Source organism: Haliotis rubra, unplaced genomic scaffold, assembly GCF_003918875.1.
Source record: "Haliotis rubra isolate DU_JTF1 unplaced genomic scaffold, ASM391887v1 Scf172, whole genome shotgun sequence".
In the NCBI taxonomy this organism is placed as follows: Eukaryota; Metazoa; Mollusca; class Gastropoda; order Lepetellida; family Haliotidae; genus Haliotis; species Haliotis rubra.
In genome coordinates this window covers 344,822-370,195 of record NW_025765692.1, presented here as the reverse complement: position 1 = coordinate 370,195, position 25,374 = coordinate 344,822, and the positions used below count along the sequence as shown (strand labels likewise).

The window sequence follows — 25,374 nt, the reverse complement described above, 5'->3', positions numbered from 1 at the left end:
AAAGCGGAAGGGAATCCCCGGTTATCCACGTGTAATTGTATGATGACAACAATGAGGATTCCAGCCTAGCTCTTTGCTGTTTTTTATATGTTAGCTTCTGTCAAGATGTTCTATTTTCACCATTTACGTTCTGCGTTAATTCTGGTGGTATTGTTGTACATTTGCACAACTTCTGGGGACGACACAGGGAAATTGAAGACAGCCCAAGCCGGAGATGCAGCCAAGCCAACCGAAGGCCAAGCAGACGATGAGAGTGGCGATATTGTCACTGGGAAGATCTCCTCTTTTGACAGATGTATCCTCTCTGTGTTATATTCATATATGGCTATATTTGTTACATCTCTTAATTTTTAGTAGCCTGTTGTGCATTTTGTTGTCATGTAAACTTTTCTATTCCATTAAGAACGAATCAGGATTTTTTTCTGTATTAATTAAGATGTTGGGCTAATTAACATGATTAATAGTAATATATAATACTTGATATATATGTAAGATGAGTTAATTGCATGTCAGTACTTATATAGGTCTGTATCACAGTCCCTGAACCATACTATTTTCCCTACAGCCTAGCCCTCCTTGCAGTGCTAAAGCCCTAAATGTAGCAAGTCTAGATTTCCCCAGGTTCTGAATCTCTGGTCTGGGCTCCTTTTCAAATTAATTGAGTTTATTTGTTACAATCAAAATTATATATATTCAGAGACTAAGTGTTAGTCTATACTTATAGTAACGTTTGTTTGTTACGACCATGGTTATACACTAGTAATATAACATTCAATATTTAAATAAGTTCAAATAGAGTCATGTTTAACAGATTCTAGTACTTTTGTTACTAAGAAAGTGTAATCCCAAATATAACGTATGTTACATTCGACCACTTTCTAAATGGCATTGTGTAGTCATAGCTTTCAGCCGTGGGAGCCTTGCCAATTTACACTTATCGGAGGGGTACACAAACTCCGCAGTCTAGACTACCAGTTGTCCGACTTCCATTTGTGGAAGTCACGGCGGTGGCTGAGCGGGTTAGGCGGCTGACTTTGTGTGTTGGCGATATGTAACAGACTTTTCTAATTTCCGCATTCTGAATACAGGCTGAATTTGAATATTTACTAAGAAAGAGTACTATTGTCCTTTGGTCCGTCTTCTGAGTTTTGATTTATCAACATTTACACATGCACATATATTTCGTGAAGACACTATTGGGAATTAGACAGGATGTAGTTTTCAGTTATCTTCCCTAACCAGAGCTTTAGTCAAGAAGCTGTTTGCAGAACACCGATCACTTCAACTGAATGCCATCAAATCCCTGCAGCATTTCGCAGACAATGTACAGCGCCACAAGCTGGTGGAGATCATGCTGCAGCAACTGTTCATAGTACGTTGTCATGGTTATTGTCATGTGCAGGATGTTCATAATCTGACTTTTCACACACTGTTACAGGGGTGAAAATAACCCATTACCCAACGTCCCAGTCAGTGGTTTTTTTATATGCTGTCGGTCAAGCAAATTTCTATATCACGCTGTACCGGTGTCCAGTTGACTTCCAATGTTAATTATGTTGTTTATTTGAAAAATCAACAAGAAAATTGGCAGGTATAGTGGAAAATTAACAGGGCAAGTGATTTTACATGTGCCAGTGTACCTGAGTACACTAGCAATTTTAAAGTTATTTCCACCCTGTGTTAAATAAAGTATATTCCTATAACTGTAGACTATGCTCATCAGTGAATAAAAAATATTATTTAGAAATTTTTCCCCCTTCCATTTCACTGTGGATGACAAGACCCTTTGGAATAATGTCTTAATATTATATTGAACATCGAGATCATGAGAGATGCTCACATAAGTTTTACTGGTGGATGTATACATGTATCACTGGCTTAAGACGTTTTGTAATGTTGTTGCTGTTGTTATTATTATTATCTAAGTGTTTCATGGAGCTGGAACATACATATAAGGACTCCTCATAGAAAGCATGAATTCTCACCCTTAGTATATGTTTGATATTAAACTGACTCAGACTAGCAGGCTTTGGCCAGTTTGTATCCTTGGTAGACTAGAAAAGGTTCCCAAAACTCAATTGCTTTTACCTGTGAAGATCCTGATTAAGGGGCGACTACCGGGATCGGGTTGTCAGACTCGCTGACTTGGTTGACACATGTCATCGTATCCCAGTTGTGTAGATCGATGCTCATGATTTTGATCACTGGCTTGTCTGATCCTGACCCGACTATTTACAGACAGATGCCATATAGCTGGAATATGGCTTAGTGCAGTGTTAAACAATAAAAAGAACTATTGCTTGTTGTGAGTGGTGACTAACTTGGATCAGGTTGTTAGGCTCAGTGTCTTGGTTGATTGCCTGGGGATGCATCTCTTGATATCTACCTCTGCTTCGCCGGATCTAGACTCAGTGACGATGTAGTGATGTAGATGAGCTATTATCCACTATATGTGTCATGTTGCATCTCCCTCAGAGACCCATGAAGATCCGGGTTAGAATTGATCTTCAGTAACCCACACTTTGTCATAACAGGCGACTAACGGGATCGGGTGGTCAGACTCGATGACTTGGTAGACACGTGCCATGATATCCTAATTGTGTAGATCGATGCTCATGCTGTTGATCACTGGATTGTCTGGTCCAGATTAAACTACTCATGAACTGATTACAGACCACGCTATATAGGTGGAATATTGCTGAGTGTGGCATAAAACTAAACTCACTCACTCACTCACACACTCACTCTTCCCCCAGACTCTGGCACAGGCAAGGGTGAACATCACTCAGTGGGGGGTGCTGCCCGGAGACCCCTTCCCGGAGGAGGAATCCAAGCAGGAATGTAAGTACTGTTGACACTTGCTGCTTTCTTTAGGCATAAAAAATGAAACAGAAGTAAATAATATTGGGATTTATCTAGACCTGCTCAGAGGTCAATTTTCAGTCCTAATTCTGTAACAAATGTCAGTAATACTTTATAATTTGATTTTAAAACATTTCCAATGAATGTTCATGTTTGGGAGGTGACTTCAGCGATAACATGATCAATAAAGAAGGAGAAATTTAATGTATAGTTTTACATTATTGCATTGATTGCAGCATTCAAATACACAATCTTTAAATACTAATAAAATCCACCTGAATATTAAAAAAATTAAAATCTGGTTTTTAACAAAATAACTGTTACTTGACATGTCCTTGTTTAGAGATTTAGAAATCTCTGTGCCTAACTCTGAGTGTGTGGGTTTGGAACCCGGAAGGGACTCATCCCAAACAGGGATGTCTTGTCCTCTGTGAAATAGATCATCAAGATCTGTGAGTTTTAGTACTTCTTTTCAAATATATGACTTAGAACACTCCTTAGAACACCACCTTAGAACACCATACTTGTACAAATGTCCTTCACTGAATTGTTGTAGCTTAACATAGATGTGGAAATATGTTTTTTTGTCAACAGCTGTGTCGAAGATCTACGAGAACACGGCCATGTTTGGTGACATGGTCCTCCGTCTGCCGGATGTTGTGCACCCTATGTACGACAAGAACCGAGAGTGGCAGATGACCCTCAACTGGTCTGTGATGTTCTGTAACATGTCGCTGTTGTTCGAAGGATCGAGCGGAACTCTACTCAACTTGGTGAGTGACGACATTGTTCTCTGTGCTGTGTGTAGGTGAACTGATTCACTGAGTGGTCTGTGAATGATGATCTGTACAGGGACAGACATTGTTCTCTGTGCTGTATGTAGGTGAACTGATTCACTGAGTGGTCTGTGAATGATGATCTGTACAGGGACAGACATTGTTCTCTGTGTTGTATGTAGGTGAACTGATTCACTGAGTGGTCTGTGAATGATGATCTGTACAGGGACAGACATTGTTCTCTGTGTTGTATGTAGGTGAACTGATTCACTGAGTGGTCTGTGAATGATGATCTGTACAGGTACAGACATTGTTCTCTGTGTTGTATGTAGGTGAACTGATTCACTGAGTGGTCTGTGAATGATGATCTGTACAGGGACAGACATTGTTCTCTGTGTTGTATGTAGATGAACTGATTCACTCAGTGGTCTGTGAATGATGATCTGTACAGGTACAGACATTGTTCTCTGTGTTGTATGTATGATTCACTGAGTGGTCTGTGAATGGTAGCCTAGTGGTTAAAAGCGTTGTGTACAGGGACAGACATCAGCGAAGACCACTGTTCGAATCCCATTGTTCATGGGTGACATTGTGGTGAATGCCCATTTCTGGTTGTCCCCTGCCGAATGATGTTGCTGGAATATTGCTAAAACTGATTCACTGGTGGTCTGTGAACCATACTCACTCACTCTGTGTTGTATGTAGGTGAACTGATTCACTGAGTGGTCTGTGAATGATGATCTGTACAGGGACAGACATTGTTCTCTGTGCTTGTATGTAGAACCGAACTGATTCACTGAGTGGTCTGTGAATGATGATCTGTACAGGGACAGACATTGTTCTCTGTGTTGTATGTAGGTGAACTGATTCACTGAGTGGTCTGTGAATGATGATCTGTACAGGGACAGACATTGTTCTCTGTGTTGTATGTAGGTGAACTGATTCACTGAGTGGTCTGTGAATGATGATCTGTACAGGGACAGACATTGTTCTCTGTGTTGTGTATGTAGGTGAACTGATTCACTGAGTGGTCTGTGAATGATGATCTGTACAGGGACAGACATTGTTCTCTGTGTTGTATGTAGGTGAACTGATTCACTGAGTGGTCTGTGAATGATGATCTGTACAGGGACAGACATTGTTCTCTGTGCTGTATGTAGGTGAACTGATTCACTGAGTGGTCTGTGAATGATGATCTGTACAGGGACAGACATTGTTCTCTGTGTTGTATGTAGGTGAACTGATTCACTGAGTGGTCTGTGAATGATGATCTGTACAGGGACAGACATTGTTCTCTGTGTTGTATGTAGGTGAACTGATTCACTGAGTGGTCTGTGAATGATGATCTGTACAGGTACAGACATTGTTCTCTGTGTTGTATGTAGGTGAACTGATTCACTGAGTGGTCTGTGAATGATGATCTGTACAGGGACAGACATTGTTCTCTGTGCTGTATGTAGGTGAACTGATTCACTGAGTGGTCTGTGAATGATGATCTGTACAGGGACAGACATTGTTCTCTGTGTTGTATGTAGGTGAACTGATTCACTGAGTGGTCTGTGAATGATGATCTGTACAGGGACAGACATTGTTCTCTGTGTTGTATGTAGGTGAACTGATTCACTGAGTGGTCTGTGAATGATGATCTGTACAGGGACAGACATTGTTCTCTGTGTTGTATGTAGGTGAACTGATTCACTGAGTGGTCTGTGAATGATGATCTGTACAGGGACAGACATTGTTCTCTGTGTTGTATGTGGAGGTGAACTGATTCACTGAGTGGTCTGGTCTGTGAATGATGATCTGTACAGGGACAGACATTGTTCTCTGTGTTGTATGTAGGTGAACTGATTCACTGAGTGGTCTGTGAATGATGATCTGTACAGGGACAGACATTGTTCTCTGTGTTGTATGTAGGTGAACTGATTCACTGAGTGGTCTGTGAATGATGATCTGATGATGATGATCTCATTGTTCTCTGTGTTGTATGTAGGTGAACTGATTCACTGAGTGGTCTGTGAATGATGATCTGTACAGGGACAGACATTGTTCTCTGTGTTGTATGTAGGTGAACTGATTCACTGAGTGGTCTGTGAATGATGATCTGTACAGGGACAGACATTGTTCTCTGTGCTGTTATCACTCACTCACTCACTCAAACACACTGAATATTTTTGTCAGACTTCTGTTAATTTTGATGATGGACTTGTATTGTGGCATGTTTTGAGTTTCGATATGTCGTGAATCAAATCTTGTCACGTACGACAATGATCCTGTCAAGGGTGGATCATGTTGAGACAATTTGAAGGTACATATCCTGCCACAGGCTAGACAGTATTGCTGTCTTTGACAGGGCCAGATATTCTACAAACAACGTGGTCTGACTTTGTGTCACTATTATTGAGGTGTAGAATTGTCGACTATCGTTAATGTCCATTTTGAGAGACGTCAAACAGTTGTCAAGCACAATGCTTTTTGGGACTGTTTGTTTGTAAGATGTTGGTTAAACACTTGAATCTAATTTGCCTGAGCACTGGTAATATGCCTGAGCAGAGACAGCCTTTATCAGGCAGGCCATATGGACAACATATGCTGACTAACTTAGGCATAATATGTTTGTGAGTTATAATTTTGTCATATGTTGTTGTTTAGTGGAGAGAGAGGTGATTTATATCAAGTTTATTCAAATTATTACAAAGCTAATACATTAAATAACAAAGCGAATATAAACAACGTTGTTGATGGCTTATCTCTCGTGGTTCAGGATGTGGTGTGAGACATCGGACGACATATTGCCTGAAGCTCCTGTAAAATACTGAATGTAGTGAGAATGGTGTTTACCAACTTGATTAACATCTATGTGTGTTCAGTTACGTTCACTGATGTGGAGTCCATGAGTGGTATCACAAACACACAACAATCATGTTTTTGGTGGGACAAACACTATTATTATTTACATGTTCTTAATACACTATGATATGACTAAAATTCTGGTAAAAGTGGCATTAAACTCGTCCAGGATGTTAGTTATCTAACTGGTAACATTTTTAACAGCCTTTAGTGTCAAAACATTGTTTTATCTGAGCTGGGATCACTTGACAGAAAGACATTTACTTGGCTTGGTCTTCGGACAAGTGGCAAGAGTCACAGACTGATTGTGTGTAGACCCCCTTTGCTTACACAACACTCGGAACAATGAGTTATCATGAACACTCTGTTTGTGTGGAAGACAAGATATCCTGCCGCTTCCACAGCTGTAGTGACAGTAGTACAAGATGTCTGGGAGGATGTCGGCCACGGCAACCTTTGTCTGTAATCTCCCCCAGAGTGTCAGGTATCAACGTCAGGCTCAGATCCGTGGGTTTCTGACAAGGATATATCCATTGTGATGATATGATGTTGGAATGTGTGGTGTTGGATGTTACAGTGTGTGGTAAAAGTGTATGAAATAAGGCCCATCTGACTAGATTTGTGGCGGACGGTCTAAATTTATAGCTTTGCCAGTCCGATGGTCTGGTGAAAATTTTAGATTCTCCAGGCTGCTGGAGTTGAGGACAAGGAGGGTGATCCCTTCGAGTCTTACTACAACTCATAGTGGGATTTCTCTGAAAATGACTGTTGTGTATAGACTGTTAGACAGTAAATACATGTCTCAGGTTCATTAAATTATTCATTGTAACTAAAAATTGAGTTATTTTCTTTGGATTGTCTGGTCTGGTTAATCCATTTTGGGCTGGTAACAAATTGAAATTACCAGCCCTGATGTCTAGCTTTTGGCTTATTTCATACTCTGGTGGTGCTGGATGTTGGAATGTGTGGGTGGGTATGATGTTAGAATGTGTGGGTCTGATGTTGGTATGTGTGGGTATGATGTTGGAATGTGTGGGTCTGATGTTGGAATGTGTGGGTATGATGTTGGAATGTGTGGGTCTGATGTTGGAATGTGTGGGTATGGTGTTGGAATGTGTGGGTCTGATGTTGGAATGTGTGGGTATGATGTTGTATTGTGTGGGTCTGATGTTGGAATGTGTGGGTCTGATGTTGGAATGTGTGGGTCTGATGTTGGAATGTGTGGGTCTGATGTTGGAATGTGTGGGTCTGATGTTGGAATGTGTGGGTATGATGTTGTATTGTGTGGGTCTGATGTTGGAATGTGTGGGTCTGATGTTGGTATGTGTGGGTATGATGTTGGAATGTGTGGGTCTGATGTTGGAACGTGTGGGTATGGTGTTGTATTGTGTGGGTCTGATGTTGGAATGTGTGGGTCTGATGTTGGTATGTGTGGGTATGATGTTGGAATGTGTGGGTCTGATGTTGGAATGTGTGGGTCTGATGTTGGAACGTGTGGGTATGGTGTTGTATTGTGTGGATCTGATGTTGGAGCGTGTGGGTCTAATGTTGGAAAGTGTCGTCTGATGTTGGAGCGTGTGGGTCTAATGTTGGAGCGTGTGGGTCTAATGTTGGAGCGTGTGGAGTCCTAATGTTGGAGCGTGTGGGTCTAATGTTGGAAGCATGTGTGGGTCTGATGTTGGAATGTGTGGGTCTGATGTTGGAATGTGTGGGTCTAATGTTGGAACGAGTGGGTGTGTGGGTCTAATGTTGGAATGTGTGGGTCTGATGTTGGAATGTGTGGGTCTAATGTTGGAATGTGTGGGTCTAATGTTGGAATGTGGGGGTAAGTGGTTGGAATGTGTGGGTCTAATGTTGGAATGTGTGGGTAAAATGGATTTGGAATGTGTGGAGTCTAATGTTGGAATGTATGGGTCTAATGTTGGAATGTGTGGGTCTGATGTTGGAATGTGTTGGTCTGATGTTGGAATGTGTGGGTCTGATGTTGGAATGTGGGATCTGATATTGGAATTTGGGGTCTGATGTTGGAATGTGTGGGTATGATGTTGAAATATTAATATGGAGAATGTTGAATTGTGTGGGTGTTTGTGTGGATGTGGATGTTATAGTGTGTGGGAGTGGATGTGGATGTTACAGGGTGTGGATGTAGATGTTGCAGTGTGTGGATGTGGATGTTACAGTGTGGATGTGGATGTTGCAGTGTGTGGAAGTTACAGTGTGTGGATGTGGATGTTACAGTGTGTGTGGATGTTACAGTGTGTGGATGTGGATGTTACAGTGTGTGTGGATGTTACAGTGTGTGGGTGTGGATCTTACAGTGTGTGGAGTTACAGTGTGTGGATGTGGATGTTTACAGTGTGTGGATGTTACAGTGTGGGATGTGGATGTTACAGTGTGTGGAGTTACAGTGTGTGGATATGGATATTTACAGTGTGTGTAGATGTTACAGTGTGTGTGGATGTGGATGTTAAAGTGTGTGTGGATATATGGATGTTACAGTGTGTGGATATGGATATTACAGTATGGATATGGATATTACAGTGTGTGGATGTGGATGTTACAGTGTGTGGGTGTGGATGTCAAAGTGTGTGGAGTGTGGATATTACAGTGTGTGGAAGTGTGGATATTTACAGTGTGGATGTGGATGTTGCAGTATACAGATGTGGGAGTTACAGTGTGGATGTGTTGCAGTGTGGGAAGTTACAGTGTGTGGATGTGGATGTTACAGTGTGGTGTATGTTACAGTGTGGGATGTTACAGTGTGGGAGGACATTGGAAAGTGTGTGGAGTGTGGATGTTACAGTGTGTGGAGTGTATGGATCTTACAGTGTGTGGATATTACATATGTGTGTGGATGTTACAGTGTGTGTAGGAATGTCACAGTGTGTGGATATTACAGTGTGTGGGTGTGGATCTTACAGTGTGTGGAAGTTACAGTGTGTGTTATGTGGATGTTACAGTGTGTGTATGGATGTTACAGTGTGGGATATGGATGTTACAGTGTTACAGTGTGGATGTTACAGTGTGTAGGTGTACAGATCTTACAGTTACTGTGTGAAGTTACAGTGTGTGGATTACTGTGTGTTTACAGTTACTGTGTGGATGTTACAGTGTGTGGATGTGGATGTTTACAGTGTGGGATGTTACAGTGTGTGGTTACAGTATGGATATTACAGTGTGTGTTACTGTGTGGATGTTACAGTATGGGATGTACTATAGTGTGGATGTGGATGTTACAGTGTGGGAAGTTACAGTGTGTGGATGTGGATATTACAGTGTGTGTGTATGTTACAGTGTGTGGATATTACAGTGTGTGTGGATATTACAGTGTGTAGGTGTTACATGTTACAGTGTGTGGGTGTGGATCTTACAGTGTGTGGATGTTACATATGGGAGTGTGTGGATATTACAGTGTGTGAGACAATGTCACAGTACAGTGTGGATGTTACAGTGTGTGAGTTACAGTGTGGGATCTTACAGTGTGTGGAAGAGCTACAGTGTGGGGATACAGGATGTTACAGTGTGTGTGGATGTTACAGTGTGTGAGATGTGGATGTTTACAGTGTGTGTGGATATTTACAGTGTGTGGGTGTGGGATCTTACAGTGTGTGGAGAGTTACAGTGTGTGAGATATGGATGTGATTTACAGTGTGTGTAGATGTTACAGTGTGTGGATATAGGATGGATTTACAGTGTGTGTGGATATTACAGTGTGTGGATATGGATATTACAGTGTGTGTGTGTGGATATTAAAGTGTGTGTGGATATGGATATTACAGTGTGTGGATATAAGATATTTACAGTGTGGATATAAGATGTTATAGTGATACAGTGTGGATGTTACAGATGGGATTTACAGTGTGGGTGTGCTACAGTATTGTCAAAGTTTTAGTGTGGGTGTGGATGTTACAGTGTGTGGGTGTGGATATTACAGGGTGTGGATGTGGATGTTGCAGTATGTGGATGTCTCACAGTGTGGATGTGGATGTTGCAGTGTGGGAAGTTACAGTGTGTGGATGTGGATGTTACAGTGTGTGTGTATGTTACAGTGTGTGGATGTTACAGTGTGTGTGATATTACAGTGTGTGGACGTGTGGATGTTACAGTGTGTGGGTGTGGATCTTACAGTGTGTGGATGTTACATATGTGTGTGGATGTTACAGTGTGTGGATGTTACAGTGTGGATGTGGATGTGGATGTTACAGTGTGTGGGTGTGAGATGTTACAGTGTGTGGATGTGGATGTTACAGTGTGTGGATGTGGATGTTACAGTGTGTGGATGTGGATGTTACAGTGTGTGGATGTTACAGTGTGTGGATGTGGATATTTACTGTGTGAAATGTGGATGTTGCAGTGTGTAGATGTGGATGTTATAGAGGTGTGTGTGTGTGGATGTTACAGTGTGTGTGGATGTGGATGTTACAGTGTGGATATGGATGTTACAGATAGTGTGGATATGGATGTTACAGTTTGTGGATGTGGATGTTACAGTGTGTGATGTGGATGTTCCAGTGTGTGGATGTGGATGTTACAGTGTGTGGGTGTGGATGTTACAGTGTGTGTGTAGAAGGAAGTTACAGTGTGTGCATGTGGATGTTACAGTGTGGATGGATGGATTTTACAGTGTGTGGAGTGTGGATGTTACAGGGTGTGGATGTGGATGTTGCAGTGTGTGGATGTTGCAGAGTGTGGATGTGGATGTTACAGTGTGTAGGTGTGGATGTTGCAGTGTGTAGATGTGGATTTTACAGTGTGTGGAGTTACATGTGGATGTTACAGGAGTGTGGATGTGGATGTGATGTTACAGTGTGTGTGATGTGGATGTTGAAGTGTGTGGAAGTTACAGTGTGTGGGTGTGGATGTTACAGTGTGTGGATGTGGATGTTACAGTGTGTGGATGTAGGGTGTTGCAGTGTGTGCATGTGGATGTTACAGTGTGTGGATGTGGATGTTGCAGTGTGTGGATGTGGATGTTACAGTGTCTAGATGTGGATTTTACAGTGTATGGATGTGTGTTTTATTTGCAGTGTGTGGATGTGGATTTTAGAGTGTGTGGGTGTGGGTGTTACAGTGTGTGGATGTGGATGTTACAGTGTGTGGATGTTACAGTGTGTGGAATGTGGATGCTGCAGTGTGTGTATGTGGATGTTACAGTGTGTGGATGTAGATATTTACAGTGTGTGTGTGTGTGTGTGTGTGTGTGTGGATATTTGCAGTGTGTGTATGGATTTTACAGTGTATGTGTGTGGATGTTACATTTTGTGGATTTTAGAAAGTGTGTGGGTGTAACAGTGTGTGGATGTAACTGTGTGGATGTAGATATTACAGTGTGTGGATGTGTATATTACAGTGTGTGCATGTAGATATTTACAGTGTGTGGAGTATTGATATTTAAGTGTGTAGGTGTGAATATTTACAGTGTGTAGATGTGAATGTTACAGTGTGTGCATGTGAATGTTACAGTGTGTGGATATGAATATTACAGTGTGTAGATGTAGATATTACAGTGTGTGGATGTAGAAATATTACAGTGTGTGGGTGTAGATGTTGCAGGTGTGTGGATGTAGATATTACAGTGTGTGGATGTGAATGTTAGGTGTGTAGATGTGGATTTTACAGTGTGTGGGTGTAAGATGTTACAGGGTGTGGATGTGGATGTTATAGTGTGTGGATGTGGATGTTGCAGTGTGTGGATGTGGATGTTGCATTGTGTGTGGAAGTTACAGTGTGTGGGTGTGGATGTTACAGTGTGTGGATATGGATGTTACAGTGTGTGGATATGGATGTTGCAGTGTGTAGAAGTTACAGTGTGTGGGTGTATGGATGTTACAGTGTGTGGATGTGGAGATGTTACAGTGTGTGGATGTGGATGTTACAGTGCGTGGATATGGATGTTCCAGTGTGTGCATGTAGATGTTGGAGTGTGTGGATGTGGATGTTTCAGTGTGTGGATGTGGATATTTACAGTGTGTAGATGTGGATTTTACAGTGTGTGGATGTATGAATATTTACTGTGTGTGGATGTGGATTTTACAGTGTGTGTGGTGTGGAGTGTTACAGTGTTTGGATGTGGATGTTTACAGTGTGTGGGTGTATTGATATTTGCAGTGTGTGGATGTGGATGTTACAGTGTGTGGATGTTACAGTGTGTGTGGATGTTACAGTGTGTGTATGGATTTTACAGTGTGTGGGTGTAACAGTGTGTGGATGTGAATGTTACAGTATGTGGATGTGAATATGTTACAGTGTGTGGATGTGAATGTTACAGTGTGTGGGTGTGGATGTTGCAGGTGTGTGGGTGTAGATGTTACAGTGTGTGGATGTGGATGTTACAGTGTGTGGATGTGAATGTTACAGTGTGTGGGTGTGGATGTTGCAGTGTGTGGGTGTATGTTACAGTGTGTGGATGTAAGATATTTACAGTGTGTGCATGTAGATGTTACAGTGTGTGGATGTGTGAGAAATATTACAGTGTGTGGATGTGAATGTTACAGTGTGTGGGTGTGAATGTTACAGTGTGTGGGTGTAGATGTTGCGGTGTGTGGATGTAGATATGTTACAGTGTGTGCATGTGAGATGTTACAGTGTGTGGAGTGTGGATGTTACAGTGTGGGTGTGGATGTGTGTGTGGATGGGAATGTTACAGTGTGTGTGTGTTGATGTTACAGTGTGTGGGGTGTGGATGTTTACAGTGTGTGGGTGTGGATGTTACAGTGTGTGGGTGTGGATGTAACAGTGTGTGGATGTTACAGTGTGTGGATGTTTACAGTGTGTGGATATGAATGTTTCAGTGTGTGAATGTTACAGTGTGTGGATGTTACAGTGTGTGGATGTGAATTTACAGTCTGTGGATGTGAATATTACAGTGTGTGGATGTGAATATTTACAATGTGTGGGTGTGGATGTTACAGTGTGTGGGTGTGGATGTTACAGTGTGTGGATGTTACAGTGTGTGGGTGTGGATGTTACAGTGTGTGTGGGATGTTACAGTGTGTGGAGTGTGGATGTTACAGTGTGTGTGTGGAATGCCAAGATATTACAGTGTGTGGATGTAGAATGTTACAGTGTGTGGATGTGAATGTTACAGTGTGTGGGTGTGGATGTTACAGTGTGTGTGTGTGGATGTTACAGTGTGTGGGTATGGATGTTACAGTGTGTGTGTGGATGTTACAGTGTGTGGTGTGTGGATGTTACAGTGTGTGTGTGAATGTTACAGTGTGTGGATGTGAATGTTACAGTGTGTGGATGTGAATGTTACAGTGTGTGGGTGTGGATGTTACAGTGTGTGGGTGTGGATGTTGCAGTGTGTGGATGTGGACGTTGCAGTGTGTGGATGTGGATGTTGCAGTGTGTGTGTCCATGTTACAGTGTAAATCCATGTTACAGTGTGTGGATGTGAGTGTTACAGTGTGTGGGTGTGGATGTTACAGTGTGTGGATGTGAATGTTTCAGTGTGTGGATGTGAATGTTACAGTGTGTGGATGTGAATGTTACAGTGTGTGTGTGAATGTTACAGTGTGTGGATGTTACAGTGTGTGGGTGTGGATGTTGCAGTGTGTGGATGTGGACGTTGCAGTGTGTGGATGTGGATGTTGCAGTGTGTGTGTCCATGTTACAGTGTGTCCATGTTACAGTGTGTGGATGTTGTTACAGTGTGTGGGTGTGGATGTTACAGTGTGTGGGTGTGGATGTTGCAGTGTGTGGGTGTGGATGTTGCAGTGTATGGTGTATGATCTTGGTTTATGTGAGTGAATGAGTTGAGTTTTACGCTGCCTTTAGCAATATTCCAGGTGTGCTGCTTTTAGCAATATTCCAGGGGACACCAGAAATGGGCTTTATATATTGTACCCATGTGGGGAATCGAACCCGGGTCTTCAGCATGACGAGTGAACGCTCTAACCACTCCACCCCACCACCACCCTCTTGATGTGTGTGAGTCTGGATGTTGCAGTTACTGAATATAGATGCAATATTGCTGAAAATTTGAAAGGACTATTGCTGACTGATGATTCTTCGATATTGTTCACACCTACTGTTTTTTTTAAAGTTTATACAAAGTTCACCCCATGGTCTCCATGTTCTCCGACTCACTGTCGGTTTGTATAAACAATCAACCTGCTCTCAACATCACAAGCCTTCAACAACGGAAATATTTATGTCCACGAACACCGCATGCATCTGCTTGTTGTGTTACATGAAGCTAAACATCATCTGTCTGCCAGGAATAAAAACTTAAATGATGTGAAGTTATTTAAGTTAAGTGGCAGACATTAACTCTGATAGCTGATATTTGAGAGTTGCTATGGCAACCACATTGAAGAAGTGTCATGGTTTTATTTTCAGTATTATCATGATTCGTCTGTCATATAGAGCCATAATGATGTTTGTCTGTGGGTGAAGGTCATGACCTTTGACTTGTGTTGATTGTTGCCATGGTTCAGTCTAACATCATGGGAGCATATATGACAATGGTATTTGTAATTAAAGGCTGAGGCTTCTGACTCCACATAAGACTTTCATTAAGTAGGTGGTAAACAGAACACAATTTGATCAATTGTGGTATATATTTGCCTTGTGACACAGATTTGGCATCTCAATATGATTAATACATACTCGTGAGGCTTATGCTGTTATTACTTATGTCACTCTCTCACGACAATATTCATAAATCTCACGCCAAACTTGGTTCATGTGAATAAAAAATAGATTTAAAAATAAAAATCTGTTAAGAATTGTGCAAATAGGTCTGAATACATAGGTTTTCAGTGACTTTTCTGAGAAAGAAATTCAAAATTATGTGTTGGCTTTAGGGGGAGCTTCAGGACCCGGCCGGGAAGGGCGGCCCTTGGTCCCCTGGCATCTCAAGCTTTTTTCGCTATTGGGGTTAGAAACTCTGGTAATACTCCTGTTTTGTTGTATTATATCATCTTTTACTGATTTGTTTTACATTTTTTATAAGGTCTTGCAAATATTCCAGAGAAAAGTTAAGGTGAGCTACTGTACCTTGTGGATATTTTATGAAATTTTTGGCAGACCTGACGAATTATCTTGTTAGACGAATTACCTTCCAGTAAATTCAGAAACAGTATGGGAGAGATTGCGGTGTTGGGGTTGTCATATCTGTTTGTTTAAATCATCATTATCTATAATGTGAAACACATTTTACCAGTGTTTACACTTGTGAGAATGTCAGAGCCCCATGCTGCTCCAGATTTCACTGCAGAAAGAGGATGCAAGTGCCCACCATCAAAACATTGAGTGGTTGATTTGTGAGGCTGGATTTTGTGATGGTTTATGTAATATTCTACAAATAGCTAGAACAATTCATCTTAATATGATCCTAAATGACATATATCCTGTGATGCAGCGTGGTGATGTGTGTGTGTTGGAGGTAGTAGCTGCCTCATCTCTCAATACCTAGGTCCTAATTCCCATCATTAATGCTCTTTAGCAGGGGAAAGAGGCCTTTTTATCTGCTAGAGGATTTATATTTCCAAATTAATCCTCGTTATATCAATTACAGTGGTCATGTCAAATTGACATATGGGAGGACGTAAACAAACTTGGCTATCATCGGCCAAAGTGCAAGGTTGTTTACTGAATGTCTTGTGAAATGAAGCAATGTTAATAGTAGCAGATATAACCAGCTTTTCACATGTAGTATAAGAGATATGTCTTTTAGGTTTTATGAAATATATTCCAGCTCTCTTGAACCCTCAACAAGTGGCCAGTCAGCGGTATGATCTATATGGGTGATGTAGGTGATATAACATATAGAGAATCTCACGGAGTGTCTTTTGATATCAAAGATATCTCCACGAGTTGATAAAGTTACAAATTTTTACTTTTAACAATGAATGTTGATATATTTGATATCAGAAGACACGAGGGTAAGATTCTATTTATCATCAAAAATCACTCTTCATTAGTTTTCAATGAAAAATGTACATCTCTGAACACGGTACTGCCAACAGACTTGCAGTGCAGCGATGTCATAGCATTGTGATGTCATTAGGTTTTTCACGTCATAGCTTTTAGAATCATGTAATTGATGATGTCCGGGCATTGTACAAACTCTACTGTCAAAACAATATCTCCTAGGAGATATCGTTTGATCACACACAAGCAATATCTCCTGTGGAACACAGTCTTGGATGATAAATGCATGAGTGTCTGAGTGTAAGGTCAGGGTGCTAGTTTCCTTGTGCTAGACTCTTGTGTCTGGTGTATCTGTAGTCCGTCATACAGACCCTGCAACATACATATCCAAGAAAGCCTGTGCAAGTCTAGATTTCCACAGTTTCTGAAAATGAAGAAACTCTTTGGGCTCCTTTTCATTATATTCTATGATTATGATTTAGGAACTGTTTTTCTGTAAAATATGTTAATTTCAGAGACATGTTTGTCTAGTGTGTCTGATGATGCAAAGGTTGACTCAGCATTTGTATCAACCTGGACTAGAAGTAGTCATCTTAAATCAGTGTTACTAACAGGTTATAGGAATGGGGTAAGACGCATTTCAGCTCCTTGTTCAGTCAGTGCGATGTTTCAACACAGGTGGAAGTAACTGTTTGATGCTGTGGAATACTTCTTTTTGCAAGGCAAACGAAACAGACAACTAGATATCTGTGATAATGATAAACAGGCTTACATTTGTTTTCTTTTACCATGTCTTTTACCCAAGGTCTTTGAGGAGATTATACTTGAGTAGATAACTCATTGTGATGGAGAGCCTGTACACTTTGTCATGTGCTGTCAGAGGGGATTTGGTTATCTTCCAGAAATAGTCTGGACTTACATATGAGAGCAGTCTGTAGAAATGCCCTGAATAGCACATTACTAAATGGGTAGAGGGGGAATGATAAACTCTCAGCCCAGGCGATTGGCAAAGTGGTTTACCTGAAGTTGGGTTAGGAACAATGGGGGTAGGGATTGAGGGGAGGGGAGTTCGACAAGAGTTTAGAGCGGGGAGGGTGTGGGAGGTAGAGCGTTGAGAGCACTGGGGTTGAAAAACTGGGGTTGTGAACAATAGGTTGGGCAGGGAGATTAAGAGGAGTATGGTGTTTGTTTGTTTGTTGTTTAACACCACTCTAAGCAATATTCCAGCAAGATGTTGGTACATAAATAACCAAGACTGGGCCAGACAATCCAGTGATCGACATCATGAGCATCAGTATATGTGACTGGAACACAAAGACACGCATCAACGAGCCTGACCACCCGAACCTGTTATTCAATTCTTGCGACAAGCATGTGTTCTGAAGACCAATTCTAACCTGGAACTTTGTGGATGCTAATGACGTTGGGAGAAGTAGAGTTCAATACAGGGATTTCAAACCAATGCAACAAGACCTGCTTCTTTAAAGTTCATATGTAATATATAATTATGGGATTATTAATGTACCTGAAGGATGGCATCATGTTAGATAACTTCAAAGTTTATTATCTGTTGCATGTTCTTATAAACTCATACAATTCCAAATAGCATGGCACTATGTAAATACACCGCTCAATTCTCGTAACCCCAGCCACTTGTAGACATAGACCCACCACAGATATGTTAGGTGTTTATTTTGTAGTCATGGTAATTAGCTTGTCAGCCCATAAAGGTTCCAGAAAAATGAAGCATCGTTGATGAGAACTATTTGGCGTAAATGAATGCTGGAAAAAGAAGGCTGCTCTGGAACTCACTCAAGAGTTTAAGAGATTTTTTTCCCCACTACTCTAATTCTGTAGATGAAAGTGTTTCACCTGTTCAACCCCAAAACAGAATGTTCCACGAATAGAAAGTCGTCAGCCAAGCTGGCTTAACTGTTACAGCAGACTGGATTGTATTAGTAAATGAAAGAGAATGGTTCATTTGGAACTGATTGACATAACCAGCCCTCCGACTGAGATGAGAGTGTGTCATGGAACACTGCCTGTAACATGTAACAGACTGGGATCCTGCTTCCACCATAGGAGGTGCAGGTGTGCATATGCTGCAGATCCAGTTTAGTTCTCTCCACCTTCTCCACAGGGCTTCAAATTGTACAAGATAAAAGAAACACATGAAAGGCATCTCTGTCTCTATCCTAACCTCGTTTGTTGCTGTGAGCCTGTTTCTTTACCACACTCCTAATCTGTTTGTCATCTTCAGGATCTCAGAGGAACTTGTAATTTGATCATTGAAACTTGTTTGAAACTGATGCCATCTTTGGTTTGAAGCTGTGTAACAGGAGTTGTGCATCAGACAGTTTTACCACAAGAAGCTGGCGGAGTATATGGGTATCTCTCTGGTGTATGGGTATCTCTCGGCATGGACGGCACACAACATGGAGCAGGATGAGACATGGTGTACCGCTTCGCATTTTCAGGGATAGAAATACTTTTTTTTTCAAAGTAATTTTTTAAATGTCCCTTTCAGAAATCAAGTGTGCCCACATGTTTTTAGAATGAATGACTGTAGCAATGACGATAATCATTTGAAATTTATTGTATAAACTTCATAAATTGCCAAAAATAAAATACTTTTAGTACTTAAAAGGAAAATTATTTTGACTAGTGATTTTTTTTTTTTCCTCCTGCCTTTAAGTTTTCTGTAGAAAAAAATCTGTAAAACAAGAAATAAAATAGGTCTGGCTTAAACAACAAATGTAACCTGTTTTCTGTTATCACTGATATGTCTTCTGTTTTAAGATGGCTTTCTTATGCTTCATTTGTTCTGCTTTCCCAACACCTTTAATAGCTAAGAATGTTGCGACAGATTCACTTGTTCAATATATCTAGCATACACAATTTCCTCTTCAATAAAAGAACTATCAGTTCTCCCATCACTCTAAATGGAAAAACAACCAGATTTCTTTACATCCCCCATCATAATTCCAGTGATTTCCTGGGCTGTAAAGTCAATAAATGTCTTTGCTTGTTTGTCATATGCATAAGTGTTTTGTTTTGGGGATTAAATGACTAAAGGTGAATTATGTCTCTAAAAAATTAGGCATGCCATAATGAGAACAATGAGAACATTTTTTCCGTGCCATTTCAATATTTACCATGCCATGGCACGCTAATATATGGGATATTTCGAACCCTGATTTTGATATGGAGATTTTTATTTTATTTACTTTGAAAGCATTATGAGAATTTAAAATGTGTAAAACTATTTTAACCAATTTTCATTTATATTTAAACATTTTTCACACACAAAGCTTGTCCAGTCTGACATGTGGTCTCACTTGCACAAACATCAATGCCAATGAAAGCCGATTCTATGAGACACGTTTCAAAAATAGCAGTGAAGATATTGAAAGTTCAAAGTGATTTTGTTCACACAATCTATCATGGGAAATTCTCCATTACACAACGAATATATTGACTATGAAATCTCACTACTGGTGCAAGTCTGATGTTTTCAAGGTTAATCCATACTGACATGGTGAAGGAAGAGTGGCATTGAACTGAAAAATTGGTCCTTTGTAGCACAATGTAAGTCAGGAGTTTGGAATGGAGGAAGTCTGAATCTGACACATTCTGCTTGATGGTAAACTTGCTAAGTTTGAGACTATTCTTTATTTCTCCATTATTTGAAAATCCAAAGTACTTAAATAACATTTTCAATATTCTGCTACTGTTGATCAGGGAGATATGTAAATTATATAGCTTTTAATGAAAAATAGGAATATTCATTTCAAAAGTTGACTAATGGATATGTTGATATACACGATCCCAAGTGACCATCCTCTTATATGACAGGCATGACCTCTGGCAAACTTTTGGTCAAAAGGACCTGTTACCTTAGTTGTAAGCAGAATTACTTCTGTGGGAGAAGTTAGGTACAAATGTCTGAAATGGAATTGTTTTAACAGAGCCCTGCCAAAAACTATTTCGATGCACTCATTAAAATGTCTGATCCTGCATCCTCCTTATATACTAGTATATAAGTTGACTGAAGCTTTATCTTTACACAAACACATTAAAGAATACACGTACATAAATAGTCAGAAAGACATTGTATAGACTAATGCTTAGTCTCTGAATATATACATAATTTTGATTGTAACAAATTAACCTATTTAAATTGAAAAGGAGCCCCAGGGAGACCAGAGATTCTGGTGAAATCTAGACTTGCTAATTTAGGGCTTTAGTATTGCAGGGAGGGCTAGGCTGTAGGGTAAATAATATGGTTCAGGGATTGTGAGACAGACTAGACATTGTATTGCAACCATGGATATTTATGTCGGCATCATTGTGCAATGTATCATGTGACCAATCATGGCTCTATGTCATCCTGTGATACCTGTGGCCCACTCAAGATCCTCCTGACTCAAGGTTTGGAGTTACCGATCCTGTCTATCTTCCAGGATTCATTTGGAGGTGATAGAACATTGTATTTATCTATGTTCCATATTCAAGAAGAAAGCACTTATTAGTACACACTCATATTCTGATACACTGAGTTGTTTTACTTGAAATTTGTGGTATGTGACCTAACAAACAAGTCTTTACCATAAATCAAGTGATTCTCATAAAAACACTTCTTAAAATAGGAAGGTATGTGAGCTCAGGTAACAGTTGTGTTGCTCTGTGATTGTCTGGCCACCTGCTGCTGAAGCTGCTGCAGGTGCTTGTTCCATGCCCAGCTGACTGATGCTGAGACAGGGGATGTAGGAAGGAGCTGTGTTGGAGAAGGAGCTGCAGTGATGTTTGCTGTCACGGTGGTATTTTACAAATGTAGGACTGGAGATTTCAGGTTACAGTCAGCAGGGTTGTTTTTAGCGTGAGTAATGAGAGAGGGGAAGATAGACGAGCTGATTGTACAAGATATGTCTACACACCAACTGCAGTGGTTTTACACTTTTTGGCAAATCTATTCCGGTCCGTCTTTTTGTGTTGTTTCAAAAGCACATGAACTGATCTAGATGTTCTGATTTTATGGGCTGTGATGTCGGTAGATAGGTGGTTTGCATTTTACGTGATACTCAAGGCTTGATTACCTCCCTTGGTGCAATTTAAGAAGTGGGTACCTTTTCTCGTTACCATTTCTAAAAGTGATATCAATGGGTATCATCAAAGTATATTGCTGTTGAGAATTATTAACCGTATCATTTCAGTAATCCTTTGTCATGAAAAGATTCTGTCACTGCTTGTACACAGACAAAAGTTGTCTAATGCGGACTGCTTTACAATCCGGACAAATGAGTCAGCCCCAGGCCAGTCAGTCATAGACAGATTCCACTGTATATAGTTTGAAGTTTTCCAGCCTTGGCAAAGTGGTCTTGATGCTATGGACATACCTTTGCTAGAATATTGGACTCAAAAGGTCACAGATGCATAACATCATAATAGAATGACCAGATGATACTGTCCAAGCTGACCAGGCTGACCTGTCTGTTCAAGGTGCACTAGGCCATCCTGGGAACATTGATTAAATATTGACAGCCATGTGATCTTATTTTGGGATGGAAAGGAACTGGACACAACACATGAACATCTCATGGTTTGTTTGAACTGGTTACTAAAATAAAACATTGTTTAATCCAAATGTATCCAGTGAAAATGTCCAGAGTAAATATTTCCTGGTAAAATAAGAGGGTGCATGAGTTGGTTTTAATAGAGCTTTGAACGATATACCGGTCACTTCATGGCGTGGTAGCTCCGTGTTGGAAGAATGTCTTGATGCACTTCTCTGTCCAAGGGATACACTTTTGCTCAGTGACTTGCCTCCCCTGAATGACTGAGTCATGCATCATCCTCTGGATTAAATGAATCATTGGTCCAGAGTTATGTCCTTTGGTACAAGTATTCTTCTTCTGTTTCAGATGGCACAGGAAGTGAACATCCTGCCTCGATCTCCAGAATATGTCAACCCTTTCAAGACAGTCGACCCGAAGGTACGGTCAGGGTCATTCATGGCATACTTGAGATAGGTTACACCTGAGGAGGTTCCAGGTGACTGTAGGTTCCCTTGCACCTGTCTTGGTGGTGGAGGGTACTGAGTAGGTGTTAGGCTTAGTGACTTGATGTCAGGTTTGAGTCTGCTCAGTGTACCAAAGGTGGTCTATCTGGTCCAGCCCTGATTTGTTGTCATATCATGGAATATTGTCATTAAACAACAAGCAACCTAAAGATGGAGACAGTCAGGCCATGTTGGATGGTGTGAAGCTTGCGGCAGCACAGCTAGCACAAACATTGTCACAATTTGTTATATTTCATGTTTCCATTTAACAACCCACATGACAAGTGCAGTGACTTGTGGTGACTGTAGAGTTTTGGTACTGTCTAATAACATCAGTACCAGAGATGATGGAAGTGGATACAGAGTAAGGATATAATTTACAAATGTCCTCAAATGACTAATCTGTCTGTATCTGAAACATTCACCTATATCTGTTTCAGGAGCAGAAGAAATTTACAGAAGCAATGAAAAAGCAATTGAAGCCCAAAAAGAAGAAAAAGATTGCTCGGGGCCCTCGTATGTCTCACACGGAGCTGTAGGGCATGCACTGCGGGGAGCTTGGGCCAGCCAATCAAAACCAAGCAGGCAAAGAAGCCCCACCTCCATTTGTTATCCTGAAACAAGGATTTTGATGTGAAGATTTGTGGAAGATGTTTTTCTTTGGTGCTTGATGAGTGAAAGTCACTGAACAGTGAAGTCTTGATCATTAATCGGTTGTAATATTAACTTTTTTGGGGTGATAACAAAAAATGGTGTGGATATCACGTATACATCAATGAAATAATATTGGTGCTGACAAGTGGCTTGTTATCTACTGATTGCTATTATCAACAACAAGTTCTATAAAGCCAGTCAAATAAATAGGTATATTTCCCGTGTCAGTCCACTACCACTAAATGCCAGCAGCTGCCTACCACAGGGTATCATGTGTCAGCGTGACAGAAACAATCACTGACAGGGACCGGTCATATATTCAGGTCAAGTCACAGGTCCAGGTGCACTAAAGTACTCAAAATAATGACACCTCCCTAATATTTGTCATAAATTTGGAAGACCTCCTCACGTCCATGTACAAAAACTCTGTAAAGACATAATGAAAAAAGCAACACTTTATATTTTGTTATAAACAGTCCAATATATCATGATCCACTATAAATATGTGTAATATAAACTGTATATCCCCCCAAGAGACTCTGATTTTCTGTTCTTCTACCTCCACACCTCAATACGTGACCTGTCCCTTATTATCTGGTAATGATGCCCATATGAATAATTTAGACTATAAACTGTCACACATAAGAGTGACATGGAATTCACCTTCCTCAACGCTTGGCTTTCCACATTATTTCACTGACAGTATAGGTATAGATACCTCAGAGTTACTGGCTGCCAGGCTTGCAGGTGCTTGTTGTACCTTGACAATCTCCAACTTATGGTCTATACATGACCCTCCCATTGCATGTTTATGATGGTGTCAGACTGTTGTGTGGAGGGATGTCCAGCTGTTGTGGTCAGCTCAGATTCTACATTGTGGCATAATATTCTGTAGTTGCACGCCACTGTTCAATACTGTTTTGTCAAGGGTAGTTTCAGAGGAAAAGTTCCGATATCTCGAGTCTCCTCACACCAAATTATGTATGAGTACAGGATTCTAGGAAGCCTTTTGACCTCTTCTTTGATCTTTAAGGCAAATGGAAAGACTAAAATAAAGAGATGAATGGCATTGCCTAACCTTCAGATTAATTTTGCGGATAGTGTTTCACAGGGGAATGTTGATGCGATTAATGAGGTTGCCTGTGGCGAGATAGAGTTAGTGAGTATCCTATTGTTATCTTGTTATTGTTATACTTCACTTCCGACCTCATTGTCCTTGTATTTACTCCAAGTAGTTTATCTCTTTTATAGCAATGTTCTGTATTTTATTCCTTACATTTGTCTGCAACTTCATAAATTGACTGTGACATGTTGACTTGTTAACTGTGTGTCTGTGACATGTTGACTTGTTAGCGGTGAGTCTGTGACAAGATGACTTGTTAACTGTGTGTCTGTGACATGTTGACTTGTTAGATGTGAGTCTGTGACATGTTGACTTGTTAGCTGTATCTGGGACATGTTGACTTGTTAGCTGTGTGTGTGACATGTTGACTTGTTAGCTGTGTGTCTGTGACATGTTGACTTCTTAGCTGTGTGTCTGTGACATGTTGACTTGTCAGCTGTGTGTCTGTGACATGTTGACTTGTCAGCTGTGTGTCTGTGACATGTTGACTTGTTAGCTGTGTGTCTGTGACATGTTGACTTGTTAGCTGTGAGTCTGTGACATGTTGACTTGTCAGCTGTGAGTCTGTGACACGTTGACTTGTTAGCTGTGTGTCTGTGACATGTTAACTTGTTAACTGTGAGTCTGTGACTTGTTTGCTGTTAGCTGTGACATCTTGTTGTTAGCTGTGTGTCCGTCCACATGTTGACTTGTTAGCTGTGTGTCTGTGACATGTTGACTTGTTAGCTGTGTGTCTGTGACATGTTGACTTGTCAGCTGTGTGTCTGTGACATGTTGACTTGTTAGCTGTGTGTCTGTGACATGTTTGACTTGTCAGCTGTGTGTCTGTGACATGTTGACTTGTTAGCTGTGAGTCTGTGACACGTTTGACTTGTCAGCTGTGTGTCTGTGACATGTTGACTTGTTAGCTGTGTGTCTGTGACATGTTGACTTGTTAACTGTGAGTCTGTGACTTGTTAGCTGTGAGTGTGACATGTTGACTTGTCGGCTGTGTGTCTGACATGTTGACTTGTTAGCTGTGTGTCTGTGACATGTTGACTTGTCAGCTGTGTGTCTGTGACATATTGACTTGTTAGCTGTGAGTCTGTGACATGTTGATTTGTTATTTGTGTGTCTGTGACAAGTTTACTTGTTAGCTGTGAGTCTGTGACATGTTGACCTTTTAACTGTGT

The 25,374-nt window shown here is 40.8% G+C and overlaps 1 protein-coding gene across 1 annotated transcript; it reads left to right on the top strand.

The window, feature by feature from the left end:
* Positions 1–15: 15 nt before the first annotated feature.
* LOC124272716 (coiled-coil domain-containing protein 134-like) lies at positions 16–24,826 on the top strand. The gene is made up of 6 exons (XM_046707906.1): positions 16–295; positions 1,251–1,372; positions 2,757–2,841; positions 3,457–3,635; positions 22,289–22,360; positions 22,866–24,826. Exons 1-6 carry the CDS (start codon positions 88–90, stop codon positions 22,962–22,964), a joined length of 765 nt encoding a protein of 254 aa, XP_046563862.1. The 5' UTR covers positions 16–87; the 3' UTR covers positions 22,965–24,826.
* Positions 24,827–25,374: the final 548 nt, after the last annotated feature.

Excerpts from the sequence above, each read along its gene's own strand:
- LOC124272716 (XM_046707906.1), top strand. The coding sequence starts at position 88 with ATGTTAGCTTCTGTCAAGATGTTCTATTTTCACCATTTACGTTCTGCG. Across the intron at positions 1,373-2,756 it reads TGCTGCAGCAACTGTTCATA|ACTCTGGCACAGGCAAGGGT; the intron begins GTACGTTGTCAT and ends CTCTTCCCCCAG. Across the intron at positions 22,361-22,865 it reads TCAAGACAGTCGACCCGAAG|GAGCAGAAGAAATTTACAGA; the intron begins GTACGGTCAGGG and ends TATCTGTTTCAG.